Here is an 18,048-nt window from a genome sequence, read left to right as displayed (position 1 = left end):
GCCCTAGCCCTTGGCCCTACCCCTACATTTTGCGCGTTCACACGTAGGGTAGTGTGTCCCATTCCTTTTAGCTTCGAGGGCTAGGGGGCATATCGGGGGCTAGTGGACGTTCAAACCATAGATATGAACACGAGATGACTCGTAATGGATTGAGCGGCGCAAAATACGGCCGCCATATTGGTCCGGTACCGCTGTCACTTGACAACCGCTCTCCTCAGCAGTTTCAGTCAGTAAAAGTAACCCTGCATAAAGAGATAACTCTAGAAGATAAGTAGAAACAAATATGTGTGTCTTTGAACTATCCATAACAGTCAAATAACATAAATAATAAATAAATAAAATAAAAAATTACAAAGTGCAAAACAGCAGCATCCAACAGTTTTAGTTGTATCTATCAGCTAACAACTATGTATTTATCATCGTTCACTTAAAAGAGCCGGCACATAGAGCCGTATCGTTCGCGACCTACCCATCAGTAGTTTACTCGAGGAGCTCCGTACCGGACTAAGATGGCGGACGCATTTTTCGTCCGGCAGCAATCAAATCAACGTCAATGTATAGTGTATATGTCTATGGTTCAAACAGTCCTCCAAAACGAGGGTTTTCAGATGCTGACTTGAAACCGAGGGGTAGATGAAAATTCACACAATGCTTTGCGAACCGAAGCACTGATATGAAACATGGCTGCCGGTGCCGTGAAAAACCATGGTGAAAAAGCCCAATATCTTCGCCAATAATCATTCAAAACCTGACCTGCCTGCTCTCCTCCCTCCTCCGCTGCCTGGGTCTGCCACCCATCCCGCCTGCCTGCTGCTCTCCCCTGCTGCTCTCCCCTGCTTCTCTGCCTGCTTCTCTCCCCTGCTGCTCCCTGCCTGCTGCTCTCCCCTGCTGCTCTGCCTGATGCTCTCCCCTGCTGCTCTCCCCTGCTGCTCTCCCCTGCTTCTCTGCCTGCTGCACGTACACCTCCGGCTCCAGGTTCCTCTCTTCCTCCCCTCACCCCTGTCTGCTTTCCATAGACTCACTCGCACGCACATATAGGCTAAATAGCCTCACACACAAAACACACACCAGGCTTTAAAGCTAAGACTGGACCCCCACTAACTGAACTGACATTCTCTGAAAATGAAGCTCATTCTTGCGCTGTTTGTCGTGTTCTCTTTCATGGGCAAATCGATGCCCTGAAAAGGGCTTACTCTGCACCGGTAGTGCCCAGCGCCATTACCAGCTCTCTGCCTAAACTGCAAGAGCAAAAACCGAGACTCTTTCTCGGGGACTGTTTGCTACACTCTAAAAATGCATCACCATGCTGGACAAATACCAAACGGAGATATATCATCATTCTCTTATTGTTAATCTCTGGTGATGTACAGCCAAACCCTGTCCCAGCTGACACTGGTTCCCTGTTCAATCAGTCTCCGCCTGTAGAAATCTCACCCTCCTCAGATGTGTCTATTGAAGCAGACTCTTGATGGTCAGTCATTTTACTCCATTCTCTGTAAATGATGTCCATAGAGCACTTCTCTCGTTAGATGTACAAAAAAAACTGCAGGTCCTGACAGCCTAGAGACGCTTTTTTTAAAGTTTGCTGCTGATTTCATTTCTAAACCTTTGACGAGCATCTTTAATCTCACTCTCACTCAAAACTCCATCCCAAAAATCTTGAAATCTGCCCATGTTCTCCCTCTATTAAAATGGGGGGAATCTTACATTGTTAAATAACTACTGGCCCATCTCTAACTTGGCTGTCTTATCTAAGGTCCTTGAAAGCCTGGTAAACGACCAACTGAAGGAGTTCCTGAGCGTTAATAACATCCTTTCTGTTTCAATCTGGCTTCAGGAAGAAACACAGCACTACTACAGCATCTTTAAAGGTAGTCAATGACATTCTTGAGTCTTTAGATCACAAAAAACCTGTGCTGTTCTTTTTATCAAACTTTCGAAGGCCTTTGATACAGTCGACCACCTTATCCTGAAGCAACAGCTGCTCAACATTGGCCTCTCCAAGCAGGCTGCTGGCTGGTTTGAGAAATATCTCGCTAACAGGACATAATGTGTAATAAATGAGTCCATTTCATCCAGTACACTGTCCGTAATCTCAGGGGTCCCACAGGGTTCGGTTCTCAGCCCAAAGGTTATTCACCATATATGTGAATAACCTTGGTAAAAGGGTTTATAATGCTCTCTTCCATTTCTATGCCGATGACACGGTCATCTATTGTTACGGTGCCACGCTTGCTCAATCCCTTGAGTATTTGCAGTCTGCCTTTGTTATTGTACAAGAATGGCTGTTCAACTTGAAACTTGCGCTGAATGCTACAAAAACAAAGTTGATGTTGTTCTGTAATGCCAGGAGTACAGCAGCTTCTCTTCCTGATATTGTGACCAGGGAAGTCCAATTGAAGTAGCGTCGCAGTATAAGTACTTGGGTTTCCAAATTGATAACCGATTAACTCTTAGACTGCATATTGGAATTCTGGTAAAGAAATTAAAGCTAAAGATAGGCTTCTACTGTAGAAGCAAATCCTGCTTCTCCCACGCTGTAAAGAAAAAATTGGTTGAGGTCACATTCCGGCCCCTGCTCGACTATGGTGACTTATTATCCATGCACACCGCTGCACAACACCTGCACCGGCTGGACACCGTGTCCCACAGGGCCCTGAGGTTTATCCCAGGGTCAAAGCTGTGACCCACCACTGCACTCTTTACGCCAAAGTCTGGTGGCCCTCACTGGCTCTGTGCAGACTAACTCACTGGTATATTTACATCTATAAGTCCATTATTGGCCTGCTTCCCTCCTACCTATGCAGGTACATCACACTTCAAGCCAGCGCTTACTCCCTACGTTCAAACGACCCCCTCCTGTCTGTCCCCAGGGCTCGTACAGAGCTTGGCCAGCAGGCCTTCATGTTTTCTGCCCCTACAGCCTGGAAGCTCCGGCAGGCTGATCTGAAGCTTAAGGAGCTGATCCCACTCAATGCTTGTAGCACCGCATTATGTAATAATCGTGCATTGAGTAATAATGTAATACATTTTCACATCATTATGTAATAACGCTGCATTTTGTAATAATCTGCCGCATTATGTAATAACATTCTTGAACGCAATATGTAATAAACTTTGACGCATTTTGTAATAAGTTGTTACATATTGCCTTGGTTATTACAGAATGCGGTTGTTGCACTTTTTTATGAAGAAAATGTAATAATTTGGTGCATTATGTAATAAACCACCAAAATTGATGTATTTATTAGAAAGAAAAAACATTGGTCAAAATTAAATCAAATAGACTTAACTGTATTCATTATGATAGAGAATGTTTGAAAGCTCATAGAGACGGACACGAACATGAGTCTTATTTTGTGTCTGGCTGATATAGACTACAGTGGTAGGCCTATCTGCCTCTCCAGGCTATCTTGTTCATTCAGTTTTAAAGAATGAATTAATCAGTATTGCCCATATGTGATTTCGTTTTCGTAACTGTAGCCTAAAGGCACACTCAATGGATGAGATTAAAGATTAGCCTACGAGTGAATGAACTGACATTTTGTCATCTTACTTTGATAACCTACACGTGTCTAAAGTTTAGTTTTTAATGTCCTAAACAACTAAACATGAGGCCTATACTGTAGAAGGGATGCGCAAAACGGACATAACATAGTATATTTTGGATAGCTGACTCAGCGTTTCCTGTGGAATTGATCTCTTGGTGTGGTGGTGCCAAGCTCAAGACTGCCAAATTAGGGAGGATTTCTATACCAATGCGGGGGTCTGCCCCCCCCCCCCAGAAAAAAACATTTCTGAGAGTTAGTTTCCTATATTCTGGTGACTTTTAAAGAACGAAAATAACAAAATTGTAGGCCTACAGTATTCGAAAACTATACTGAAACAGCATGTTTACATGAAATATGCTTTCTTTAATTTTGAGTTATGAGGTAAGAATAATAGATAGAATGTTTTATTTAATAAAAAAATATGTTTGATGTCCATTGATGCTTAACTGCATGCTCATACAGTCTAAATCATCACCGTCTTTCTAATATCTCATCTTCACTCTGTCCTGTCCCCTTCCTTCTCCTCTTCTCCTGCTCTCCTCTTAACAACCTCTATCCTCTCCTCTCTCATCTGTCCCTCAACTCTGTGCTGGTCCTGTCTTCTACCACAATCACTGCCGTTTTTACATACCTTACATGAATAATAGGCTAGATTAGGCTATGCCAACCGATATTTCGTTGTATTTGCTGTTATTTTGACTGGCACTTTTAGGTGGCTGGAGGAACATTAACGCAAGCTAGCGTCGTTAAACTTTCGGTTCAGCCACCCAAAAAGACGGTCGCTCAATCAATCAGTCAGTCAGCGCAGCGCCTCTGATTTGCATGTTGTAACCTACTCGTGCTTGTGGTGTGGGCCGTCTCCTTGACAATGCTTGCTGCTACATTATTTTGTAATAGGCTCGCTGAGGAAAACATCCCTTCACGTGCAAAGTCTTTTGAGTGAGACCACAGAAAGCAGCATTCACGGAGCGCGCGGCCCAATCTATTGTTGAAAATAAAAATGCGGGCACTACATTATCATGGTTTTGAAAGCGCATTTAGGTAGACATGTTTAGAAAGTTTAAGACTTAATTAAGACTTTAAAGGTATAATATGTTGTACGTGGATTATTTCCCCCATCTAGTGTCTAAAGATAAGAACTGCAACAACACAACGTATTGGTTGCCAAAATACCAGAGAATGCACTGTTTGTCATACTGTGATAAGATCTTCACTCCGAGAGGAACATAACGTTACACTAATCAGTAATCACAATCAAGTATTTCAGAGTGCCATGTAATAAGTTACGTTAGATGCTGTAGTGTGGAGATAGAAAAGTAGCCATGTCACCATGTGACTTTATCCCATGAAACTCCATAAACTTCGTCCAACAAGCAAAAAGCTGGTCCGATATTTATCCGACTTTTGCTCCTTCTTCAGTCACCGAGCTTTTGAGATTCGTATCGCACGGTTCACCGGGGCTCAGGCGGAGAAGCAGGACGACGAAACTGACATTTTACCAAAACGTTAAGCTGAAAAGAGTGAGCGGAAGTGGATGGAAAAGCTGCCGTTTTATATTCGCACACACACTTGATGCTAACCAACATCTATAATGCTGCTAATTCATGGAAGTATAACGTTAACTGGCTACTGCCAATCTCACAGTGGGGAAGCTAGAATAGTACCTGGCAACCCAGTGCACAGTACCAATGCTGTAATACTATTGGCTGGTATGATATCTACAGAGTGTCATTGTCGGGCTGTCAAAATTTCATAATGTTATAATTTCAGACAAAATATAATTTTTAATGGAAAAGCAATGCTTTTACTCTGCAGCCTTCGCAAAGCCCTATGGATGTATTATTTTTGAAAAAATGTTTATTTTAATCCACATATAACATATTATACCTTTAATATAGCCTACAGTATATAGCCTAATTTGTATTATTATTTTTTTGTATCAAATGTATGGTGCGGCGGCAGGGCGGAAACATTGACTTATTTAGTAATATTATTTAGTAATAAAACTTATTTAGTCAGAAAATATACACATTAATTAATTACATCAGGCTATCTAGTATAATCTAATTCGAAACACCCATTTGAACTGAAGTGATCAAGTGTGCATTTATAGCTCTTCAAATCATGTAGATGCTGGAACTGTTTAAACTCTTTAAAAAAAAAAGCCGACATCTGCGACACAGACAATATTTACTTTTTTGCCTGCTTACATGACTAGTGAATAAGTAAGCTAGTAGCTAAGCTTGAAAACACATAGCCTACATAACCAGCTACATAACCAGTGTTTCCCATTGTAAGACATTCGCTAGCTAGCCAGAGAAGTTGTGTGTGTGTGTGTGTGTGTGCGTCAAGCCCCCAGGATTCGAAATCTAAAGTGAAGGCCTATTGAACCGCGCCATCTTGGCTAGATTTGTAGTCATTTGGCTATTTCCGGTGACTTTTGTACTTGCGCAGTTGAGCTTTTCTGTCCGACGCGCGTCCACGAAAAAGTTCACCTTTATGTGAAATGTAGACGCACGTTCCCGGCTCTCTCGGCTCTCCCCGCTTTGATTTAGCAATGAAAACCGGCTTGCATATTAACCTGTTTGTCAAATATATCCATTGGAGAAATTATTTTTTCATCCAGGCATCTTAGTTTTAACAGGTTAAATATAACTGAACATGTTTTGTTTGCTAGTAGATGGTATTCATTCCGTTCGCGATAACGTTATTGCAGCCAGGCTAAATTCCTCCAGGGAGCCAGTGACCGGCGAGTTGAAGAGCTTCACTCCCCACCAGCAGGAGCTTTGGCCGCTGCTACCGCATCTCGGATAACCCGCTGAGTTCGTGGCTGCTATTTCACACTCGCCCTTGATCAATCGAATCTTATCTCCGTATAAATACACATTAAGCCTATATCACCTTATTCACCACAAAATATGTTTCAATCTGAGGTTATTTTCATAGATAGATTTTGCCTAATTTTTGATAATTTACTGCCATGCAGGCCGTCTGCGCTGTCCCCAGCACCACCTTAACAGAGGAAGTTTGAAATGTCTAAATATTCCCAAGCATGTATTTCCATTCGTAAATCACATTAGCTGACCTGCCCGGACAACTGCATCTCATCCGATAAACATAGCCTATGAACAATACATCCATGATGGCAAGCCAGAAACGCAGACACAAGTTCAAGTACCACAAATAAACTAGCAAACAAAACATGTTCAGTTATATTTAACCTGTTAAAACTAAGATGCCTGGATGAAAAAAGAATTTCTCCAATGGATATATTTGACAAACAGGTTAATATGCAAGCCGGTTTTCATTGCTAAATCAAAGCGGGGAGAGCCGAGAGAGCCGGGAACGTGCGTCTACATTTCACATAAAGGTGAACTTTTTCGTGGACGCGCGTCGGACAGAAAAGCTCAACTGCGCAAGTACAAAAGTCACCGGAAGGCCAGAAAAGCACAACTGCTCAAGTACAAAAGTCACCGGAAATAGTCAAATGACTACAAATTTGCCAAGATGGCGCGGTTCAATAGGGCTTCATTGTTGATAGCGGTCAGTGAATGGAGTGGCTGTATCCAGTTCTATTAATACATCCATGGTGTGCGTGCGTGCGGGGCTAGCTAACAAGGCTGTCAACAAGAGCGAGGGGAGACAGGTTGAAATAACGGTGTGCACTGCTTATAACGTTAGCTAGCGGTATCAAGATTGTACTTTTCCATATTTGATGAAACTTTGGCGGTAGACCCGTAGCTAAACTGTGCTACCGACAGTTTAACTTAGCTACTGGGAAACACTGGTAGCTAGCCAGAGATGGAAGTAGTGCACGTAGCAAGTGGGGCTAATCTAGCTAACTAACGAGGCCGTGAGCTAGAGTGAGGGGAGACAGCTTGAAATAACAGGGTGCACTGATGCAAAGCATATAACGTTAGGTAGCGGTGTTGAGATTGTACTTTTCCATACAGTATTTGATTAAACTGTGGCGGTAGACACATAGCTAAACTGTGCTGCCAACATTAACTTACTGGGAAACACTGGTAACGTATAGCTACCTCAACGTGAATTGTAGGCTACACATTCCCCCAGTCCGTTTAACGCTACCTTTGCCAGGCAGAGTTCCAAGAGCCATCCTCAGCCAGACGCAGTGATGAAGGGGAACAATCTAGGAACGATTTGCGGTTGCGAGCTGGGCAACTGCTGACTGAGTGTTCAAATGACATTCTCGCTAGCAAATATCACCCGACGCTATGATTGGTCAAACTCAAATGACTCAATTGAGGCTAAATGCTTATTGGCATAGATTTGAGAAGCCGCTTTTTGCATACTTTACAGTGATAAATTACAGCAAGATACTGAACATTGCTGAGTATTCATTGTTTAACTGATCTGAACGCCGTTTTCAACACTTGATATGTAGTATCCAATGAATGTTGTTCTGGTTCGTGGTAACGAATGAAGACTTTTGGAGATGTAGACGTTGACTGATTTAGCATATTCTGAAAAATATAGTGTAAGGGTGCTGTTATAGAATTTACATCTGGCCTATTCCAAACACCTTAAACCTTTGTTCTCTCTCTCCTTTTGTAATTCACCACCTCCCTCAACCGTTCACATAGACAGGGTGGCCTCCAGGAGGTCCACACACCTAGAAATGTCTACTCCAGAATAACCCTCCTTTGTCTCCAAGAAATTGCCGCCTTTTCTCATGTCACATGTCTGTATTCTCGGCCACGCCTGCCATTTCATATGACGTACAATGGATTAGCCAATCACATCCTGGAAGCGCCGTACCTGTGTTTTGTTTGAATATAAGTCAGCCCAAGATCAGGAGGCTTCACTTCTCTGGATAAACCACTCTTGTTGCGTTGTCCAGAAAGTCCTTGCGCTCGTATGTTTCCTCAATAAACCAGACTTAACCTTTTGAGCGAATCTTGGTAAATCCTTTTTTGACTAGATCAGTTAAAAATCCATTACAGTGCAACGATTAGTCGACATTGTCGACAAAAATCGACAATTAAAATAATCACCAACAAATTGAATTGTCGTTTTTGTTGCCTGATTTATCGACAATGAAAATAGTCACCAATGAATGTAATTGTCGTTATTGTTGCCTTGATAGACAGTGGTTTTTTGGGGGGTTTTCTCCCCCTAGTCGCACATGCGTAGTAGCGTTCAGAGTTCAAGGGTCACTCAGTGGGATAAAATGGTGGAGCCACGCTGCAGGGAAAAAGATAACATGCAAGCTATGCAAGGCAGAGCTAGCCTACCATGGCAGTACGACGGTCATGCATTAGCATTTGAAGAGAAAGCATGTTGGAGCGGACACCAGCAACTCGCCAAGGTAAGATGCACGTTAGCTTATTGTAGCAACACATAGCTAACACTAGCCCTTACTTGCCTTTTCAAAAGTATACATTGCACAGCTTAGATATTTAATGTTACAGTTTATGAATCAGCACAAACGTGTGAACATTCTGATGTCCGTGTAGGTTCAACTTTCAAGTTAAAGGTTAGCTAACTAGTAGGAGTTGGCCCGCATTAGTTTGTTGTATTGCTTTTGGTAACGTTATTCCAGCTAGCACTAGCAAGCCAGGATAGCGGTTCTACTAGGGGATAGCGGTTCTACTACTGGGGAAGACTGCTTCTAGAATCATGTACAAAAAATCTAATTTCTTCTGAAATAGGGCTGACACATCCAAAATGTTTACTGTGCCTGTCTGCCTGACAAAATAATTTGTATCCCATTTATGCAGTGTGAAAAGCAGCAGAAGCACGCTGGACACTTTTGTGCAGAAGAAGCAGACATGCACCCCCCAGCAGACGACTGCCTTCACATGTGGCCTCATGTTTATGTTTACCTTTATTTAATGTGCCATGGTTTACAGAACTTTATGCCAGTCCATGTTCAAAACAATGGACAATGATTTATTTATTGTTTATGCACACTGCACAGACAATATATTTTATTTATTTATAGTTTTATACTTGTACTATCAGCAGAAGGGTAATAATTAAGAGAGACATTTTTTAATGAAGTTTGTTCTTTCTTGTCATGCTAGATTTAAAAGCTGAGCCATTTTATATTCATGCAATTAACCGGTTATTTTTTTTTAAAAAGGAAAAGATTAGTCGGCTAATTGTTTCAATAATCGGTGACTAATCAACAATTAAAATAGTCGTTTGTTGCAGCCCTAATAGAGTGACAGTCTTCTGAATTGACCATAGGTTGCAGTGAGGCAAACTTTTGTAGGACGCACGGATGTTATTTAGATTTTTTGAAGTTTGGAATGTGAAATATTTAGAAATGTAGATTTGTTGCAAAAAGCCACGGCCACTTTATTCAATCATTACCAAAGTTTATGCATCGACTGAGTAATGACTCTAGATCATGTGAGCCAAATTTGATATGAATCAATGTAGCAGATTATGGGATATAAAGTTTTTGCATTTGTGGGGCCCCCTAGTGGCGGAATATGCCAAAACTGCATAACGAAGCTCGGAGCTAGCATCCGAAGACATGCACAAAGTTTGGTTACCATCGCTTTAGCCATTTTTTATTTATGAATATTTATGTAAAATTGAACTTAACGACACAGGTTTAAAGATGCGTAATTTAAAAATGGATCAAAGTATAAAAATGTATTTGGTAGTTTTAGATCAGCGAAGTCTGTAGATGATCCTGCCACATTTTTGAGACGATTGGCCCAACGGTCTCCGACGAGTTCGTCGAAATAGGTTTTTGAAAAAATTGAAGAGAATGTTACATTTTTAGTGCGGAAGACCATTGGAGTAAAAATGCAGATTAATTGATGGATTAAAATTCTGTAAGGATTTTGATTGTACGCCAAGCCGTTCTTGAGATAATTGTGAAAACGTAAACATGATTGTTATAGCGCCGCCTGTGTAGTGGGTGGGATGTGCAACCCACCTGTCAATTTTTGTGAGTTTTGAGCATAGTTTTTGCTGCACAAACGCTTTTAAGGGAGACAAATAAGAAAGAAAGAAAGAGAAAGAAAGAAAGAAAGAAAGAAAGAAAGAAAGAAAGAAAGAAAGAAAGAAAGAAAGAAAGAAAGAAAGAAAGAAAGAAAGAAAGAAAGAACTCGAACAAAAGCAATAGGGGTCCAGCCGCAGCAGCGGCTGCTTGGACCCCTAATAAAAATTAATTCTACACACATCCTCAGTGGAGCTGAGAGAGGAGGGATGAGGCAAGGAGGCCACTTCGGACTATTGAGATGCACCCATTGACAGTTAATATGCCCTGTGTGTCTGTGGGGGTAACTCAAGCTGTATATAAGGTTGACGTCACTCCCTTGATTAGCTCCATTGCAGTATGCCAGGTTCGGGCGCACGCACAAACACAAACACACACACACACACACACACACACACACACACACAGAAACAGGCGAGTGAATTCACAGATGTTAACCACACACGACAACAGATTGATTACGCACGCGCACCCTCATCACATCCCCAAACCATGTCGGAGCAGTACTCACGTCGCCCCCTAGTGACGGCTGCAGGTCACACTCGGCGGTGGGACTCAGGTCCTGCCTCATGACCCAGATGGGCTCCTTGGGCTCGTCAGGCGTGTACGGAGAGCGCACCGTCCGCGTCTTCACCTCCTCGATGGCCTCCTTGATGTCCTTGATGGCCAGCGAGATGGCGTCGCGTTTGTCCCGACTGTGCCTGACCACTCCCACGGCGCCCGGGTCTCCGGCGGGGCTGACGGCCGAGGACGAGGGCGGCCCCTTCTCTCCTCCTCCTCCCTCCTCCCCCTCTCCCCCGCACGCCTCCCCCTGTTTCGGCGGCTGTCCCTCGTCCGCAGGAGGAGGAGCAGGGGGCGTGAACTCAGAGTCGGGGTGTTCCGATTCCGGCCACTCTTTTTTGCTGCCGCCCGCCAACTCTCCTCCCTCCCTCCTTCCTCCTCCTCCTTCTCCCTCCTCCTCCTCCTCCTCCGCGTCGTCTCCCCCGAGCTCAGTGGCGGTGGCGGCTCTCTCCAGGCTCTGTGAGCTGAGGCTCTGGCGGACCTCAGCCACAATCGTGTCGACGTCCTCGTCCTGGTCGCAGCTGTCGGCCCGTGGGTACGGCGCAAACTCCGCCTCCTTCTCGGGGCTGTCCGATTCGCCGTCCGAGCGCTCGTCGTAGTGGTGCAGCCGCGAGCCCACCGCCTCCTGCTGCCGGTAGTCACCGCCGCCCCGGCTCCCGCTCCCCTCCAACAGCCGGAAACCCGACCTCCTCTGCTGGAGCGTCTCGGCAGGCTCCGCCCCCTCGATGGCGGCGGCGGTCGAGGGGGACGCCGCCCGGGGTGCGTCGCCGATCTCCTCGTACGTGGGCTCGACGAGGGCGTAGTCGTACGCTTCGGAGTAGGCCTCGTCTTCGGGCTCCGCCCTTTCACTCTCGCCGCCGCCACGTCCGGGCTCCGCCCTTTCACTCTCGCCGCCGCCACGTCCGGGCTCCGCCCTTTCACTCTCGCCGCCGCCACGTCCGGCGGAGCGGAAGATGGGCTGGGCGTAGACGTAGTTGGAGTTGCCCGGGTTCAGGGCCTCCTCCGCCCCCTGCTGGCCGCTCGGCCGTTGGACGTCGGGGAGGGGCTCGCGGGGGAGGGGCGGGGGTTGCGGTGGGTAGTTGAGGTTGGCCGGAGACGGACCGCCCCCTCCCCCTCCTCCTCCTCCTTGGTGGCGGTGGTGTAACTGCTCGGCCTCGGCGCTCTCCGTGTATCCCTCCGCCTCGGGCCGCAGCGGGACCCCGTACGCGCCGCCCTCGTCCGCCTCCGCCCCGCGCCCCTCCTGCGGCGGCGTCACAACAGCGCCGCCGTCGTCGTCGTCGTCGCCCTCCGCCCGGTCCGTGTGGGCGTGGAAACCGCTCTCCGTGCTGGCGGAGCGGGCCAGCGCAGAGTCGTCGCGCTCTCGCTCGTCTTCCTCCGCCTCCTCACACTCGCTCCGCTGAGCCTGGACCTGCGGTTGTTGTCTCTCTTGTTGTTGTTGTTGTTGTTGTTGTTGCTGCTGCTGCTGCAGTGCTCTCTCAGCTTCCCTCTGCTGTCTCTGTCGGTGTCGCTGCTGCTGGGCCCTCAGACGGGCCTCGCTGTCCCCCTGTCTGCGGTAGCGTGTAACTGCAGGTCTGGGAATGGGCTGCTGGGTAGCCTGCTGGGCCTGCTGGTAGAGCTCCGTCTCTGGCTCCTCCACTGACCGGCGTTGCGGGGCCCCTCTGGCTCTGCCACCTCCCCCCCCGCCGGGGGCCTCGTACCGTCTGTAGCGCGGGGCAGACGACTGTGCGTGGAGATGCTGGCCGCTGTTCTCGCCGGCATGGCCGCCTTGCTGCTGGCGGGGGCGCCCGTTGTTGGCGGCGCCGTTGTCGTGGCGATGCCGCTGCGGGGGCAGGGCCTCCCTCCTCTCCAGGTCGGCCTCCACGTCCTCGCTCATCTCCTGGCCAAGCTCCGCGTCCTGGGGGTTCATGGCTTCCCTGGTTGGTGAAGACGGCCTAGGAACGCATCACCTTCCTTCGTCCGGGAGACACTCTGCTCAGGGCAAAGGCTTCTGGGAAAAAAAGACAAAGGGAGGACATGTCAGCAGTGTTGCCAACTTGGCGACATTGCCCCTAGATTTAGCGACTTTTCAGACCCCCCATGGTGACTTATTATGACTCCAGCAAAGGTTCAATGACGTGAACATTGTCAACAACCAGGTGTTCTCTCTCCAGTTAGATGTGAGAGGGTGTCATTTTGAAGTCTTCTAGTGTATAATAGGCATTAACTTTCCAAAAGTGACATAACAAATCTTATCGACTTTTTCTGATGGCTGGGGAACAGCTTGTACTGTGTGTTGCCCGCCAATGCATTTAGCGACAGAAGGATTTGATATCGTATTATGATGAAGCACAGCAGCGTTAACAGTGTCTATCCAACTCTCCCTCTCAACACCATTCCCTTCTCTCCTGCTAAGAGTGAAGGGCTAACAGGAGGGTGCTGTGGTCATCTCAGTCTGCCCAGTCTGCCACAGCGCTGTCTGGACGCACGCTCTTCAAACCTGGGGACCGTCTGCTAATTGCAGAGGAGTGAAGAAACATTGAGAAAGCGCTCTCTCTCTCTCCTCTCTCTCTCTCTCTCTCTCAATCAATCATCTGAATTTGTCAATAGACCCAAATAACCATCCTCCATCTCCCTTCTGCCCTTAAAAACAACTCTCTTATGCCCATGTTTACTGCTCTGCATGTTTTTTTCCAGGAGCTTGCTCGATCGTCTCGTTGAGAGAGGTCAGGGAACAATTTTTACAGCTCACTTTACTGGCCCCTGGATGAAACTGTTTTTTTCTCTTCCCTCTGGAATATGTAGGGGTGGGTCGTATGCCCTCCTTCCCATTGCTCTCTGTAAAGTGCATTGTGTTGCCTCTGTGTATGAAATGCGCTATATAAATAAAGTTTGATTTGATCTTGTTCCGATAAAATAAAAAGATGGTTTATTCACCACCAGCAGGCTAACCAAAGACACACGCGCACACACACATACGCACGCACGCACGCATGCACACACACACAGCACTACACTGCCTGCCTTTAGGGCATTCATCATCTAAATGCCCCTAGAAGATTGCCAAAAAAATAAACTGCTCTTCTGCAGTTCAGTTTCCAGCTCGTTGCTGAAATGAGGGTGGAACCGTCACAGTTGTTTGGATTCAGCCTGGACCAGCTCTGATACCCCAAATCTGAAATTCTAATGTGCTGGAAAGGGCAGGAACATGTGGAGGAATACTAAAACACTCCAATTATACACACGTGACAGGGACTCCTGTGGGAACATGCGTGCTCCAAACAAAGACAGCCGACCTTAGCTGTTAGAGGCTGCTTTGCACTACCAATACAACATCAAACCATCCAACATTCTATGTTTTGCCAAACCAACTATTTAAAGTAACAGAAATAATAATGATTAGACCTATACAGTATGTAACTGCATGACCTAGTTTCACATCATGTACAGTAATGGTCAGAATCAAGGAAGCATTCAACTGTAGTTTCTCTCAGCTTCCCACGCAGGTACGGAGGTAGTTCCTGCAAAGACAACAGGACTGGAGCGAAAGAACTAGATCATAGCTCTCATAACTACTCCTTTAGGGCGTCTAACCCCTAACACACATACAAACACACACACACACACACAAACACACACACACACACACACAAACATACACATATACACACATATACACACACACACATACACATACACACACACACACACACACACAGACGCACACACACACACACACATACACACACACACACAAACACACACACACACACACACACACACACACACACACACACACTCTCCCTGTGGGACCTGCTAGCTCCTTTAGCCTGGTTTCAAAAAAACAAGATGAGATACAGGGTGGATAGAGAGAGTGAGTGATAGTGACCTAGTTAAAAGCCAAGTCTAGAAGTGATCTTCTCTGAGGGCGGGAAAGCTCTTAGGATGTGTGTATACAGTAAGTGTGTGTGTGCATGTGTGAATGTGTGCGTGTGTGTGTGTGCAAACCCTGGACCCTTATCCTCGCAGATAAATAACAACAGCAGTGAAACAGAACAGTGAAAGAGACAGAACAGTATCCTGCAGAATATTCAGATACACAATACAGTACGTTTTCAATGTTGCGCAAGTACAGAAAAAGCTATCTTTGTGCAGCCACGATCAAGAATTCACCATCCTCAGTGAAGACTATTTCATCTCGTTTTATGGTGTCCATAACACAGACCCCATGGAACATTCCCCTCTATCAATAATAACAATTCCCTAGAGATCAAACTCACCAGACACCATCATAAACACGCTGATCAGTTCACAACGTGTTCAGGTAGGACGCTGGCACAGGTACAAGACCTTCGAAACTCACCCTGTCAATCTCTCACAAACACAAGCCACCGCAGTCCAACCCAGAACAGACAGGGACGGTGGTTATAGTAATCAATGGCCCGTTCCTCCTAAAGCTAAGCTAGGCCTGAGACGGTGTGTGGGAACACAATACAACGCTTTGATTGAATCAATGAAAGGGAAATAATCAGTGTTTGGTTAGGACAAGTAGGGGAAGGCGAGGTTTGAATGAGAATGAGATGATGAGGATCTATCTCTAATTCAAACAGAAGTATGGAAATGCGCGCCTCTGGCTAACACCTGATCTCCTCATGTGAAGGATCACACAAACACACACACGCACACGTGGGTGCGTGCACGTCTCCAGGAGTTTGATGCTGTGTATATCCTACAGTGCATTGTGTACTATATATTATGGTGTGTGCTGCTTATGTGGCTCTGCGTGCTACTAACCCTGTCAACCTCACTCTACTCTGACCAGGTCCTGTGGGCGACCCCCTGTCTCCTGCAGACCACCCTGTGCCTGGTAGACATCCCCCTGATCGCTGTAGAGGTCCAGTGCAGCTACTAACCCCGTCTTTCTCTCTCCTCCCTAGTGTCTCTCCCTCTTGTACTATACCCAGGTCTCGGAAAGTGCCCCCCCCCCTCCTCCTCCTCTTGAGGTCCCCATGGTTCCCGGATGGACCCCCTACTATCCTCGTCTCCAGTTCCATCCCACTATGTGTCGCCAGCTGTCCCGATCAAGTAGCCCCCCCACAAGACTCTCCGCCTCCTGTTCTCACTTCTGCTTAGCTGCTTTACCTAGTTTACTCCATACTTTCTAGGAGCCTGTCTGCTAAGTGCTTACTGTGCCTTATTATGAGATATACTTATATCCTATTGTGCATTACAGGGATAGCAAACCACTCTGTAAATATTTATCTTCTCTACTGATAGTCATGTGTCTTTTTTATGAAGTATTCAGCCCATGTTTACTGCTCTGTAAATGTTCTTAGCCAATAGACTTAAACATTTTCCAGGAGCTTGCTCGATCGTCTCGTTGAGAGAGGTCAGGGAAGAATTTTTGCAGCTCACATTTTCAGCCCCTGGGTGACATGATTTTTTTGCTTCTCTCTGGACAATGTAGGGATAGAATCTATGCCCACCCTCCCATTACTCTCTGTAAAGCGCATTGTGTTGCCTCTGTGTATGAAAAGCGCTATACAAATATAGATTGATTTAAAGTTAGACTTGGTAACCATGGTGATGGTCTCCCTTGTCGGTGGATACAGTGAAGCGTTGAGACTGCAGAATAACCTGCCAGGGTGACTGAGGAACAACTATCACTCCTCAGCTCGGTAACAACCCCCTAATACTGCACACACACACACACACACACACACACACACACACTCACACTCACACACATACACACACAGACACACACACACACTCACACACACACACACACACACACACACACACACACACTCACACACACACACTCACACAAACACACACACGCTCACACTCACACACACACACACTCACACACACACAAACACACACACACACACACACACAAACAGGCACACACAGAAAAAAGGCACACACAGATTTCCATTGGGACCAGCAAACCCTCAAAACGAGGGAGGAAAAAACAATGAATGGAGAGAAGGACAGATAGAAAGAGAGACAGAGGGAAAGAGAGAGAAAGAGACAGAAGGAGAGAGGGAGACAGAGGGAGAGATACTAGTGATAGAGAGAGAGATATACTGTAAAAGGGAGAGATGGATAGAGAGAGAGAGGGAGAGATACAGGAGCTAGAGGGAGAGAGATGGAAAAGCTAGAGATGGATAGAGAGAGAGACAGAGAGAGTATGTAAATGAAGGCAGTACGCTAAATCAGTGTGAAGTCCCAGCAGAGCGGAGCGACAGGGACAGCTCAGAGACAAGTGAACACACATACACACTACAGATACACACTACAGATACACACTACAGATACACATCTGTTACACCTGATGCTGCATTATGCAAATCCGGGAAGAGTGCTTGGGATTTCAAGACGCACACAAATAAGAGTGCTTGGGATTTCAAGACGCGCGCACACACACACACACACACACAAACTAACAAATAGATAAACTGCATACACAAAAAAGAAAAAAAGAAAGAAAAAAAAGATAAACTGCACACACACACCTTTTACCCCCATATCCAGACGGAGGCTCTCTCTCTTTACACACACACACACACACACACACACACACACACACACACACACACACACACACACACACACACATCCTTTCTTCATATATCCTCATCCATTCCATTTCCCAATACATACAGTATAAAGCCTTGTGGTGTTACAGTGTGCTGTTGTCATCCACACACTGTTGTCATCCATTCTGTCAGATGAAAAGTCCTAATATCACATGTACTGCAGTCGAGTGTATCGTTGTATGTCGACGCCAGCGGGTCTGGAGGACAGGGAGGGTGTGTGTGTAGCCTCACATCCCACATCCTCCTCATCACAACTCACACAGTTTGAAACGCACTGGAAATAGCCTCATCTCAATGACCCCCCCCCCCCCCCACACACACACACACACACACACACACACACTCCCAGACGCCAGCCTGTGATAGCGTTCTC

The 18,048-nt window shown here is 46.2% G+C and overlaps 1 protein-coding gene across 1 annotated transcript in view; it reads right to left on the bottom strand.

The window, feature by feature from the left end:
* apba1a (amyloid beta (A4) precursor protein-binding, family A, member 1a) overlaps positions 1 to 12,997 on the bottom strand; it is a gene marked incomplete at both ends in the record, with an annotated part of 44,041 nt that extends 31,044 nt beyond the window's left edge. The window contains one exon of the mRNA XM_084456860.1: positions 11,042 to 12,997. Coding sequence (XP_084312986.1) covers positions 11,042 to 12,997 — 1,956 coding nt within the window. The remainder of the gene's footprint in view (positions 1 to 11,041) is intronic.
* Positions 12,998 to 18,048: the final 5,051 nt, after the last annotated feature.

Source organism: Borostomias antarcticus (assembly GCF_949987555.1).
Source record: "Borostomias antarcticus genome assembly, chromosome: 23".
Taxonomy (NCBI): domain Eukaryota; kingdom Metazoa; phylum Chordata; class Actinopteri; order Stomiiformes; family Stomiidae; genus Borostomias; species Borostomias antarcticus.
Note: the sequence above shows the minus strand (reverse complement) of the source record. Positions and strands in the feature narration are given on the sequence as shown.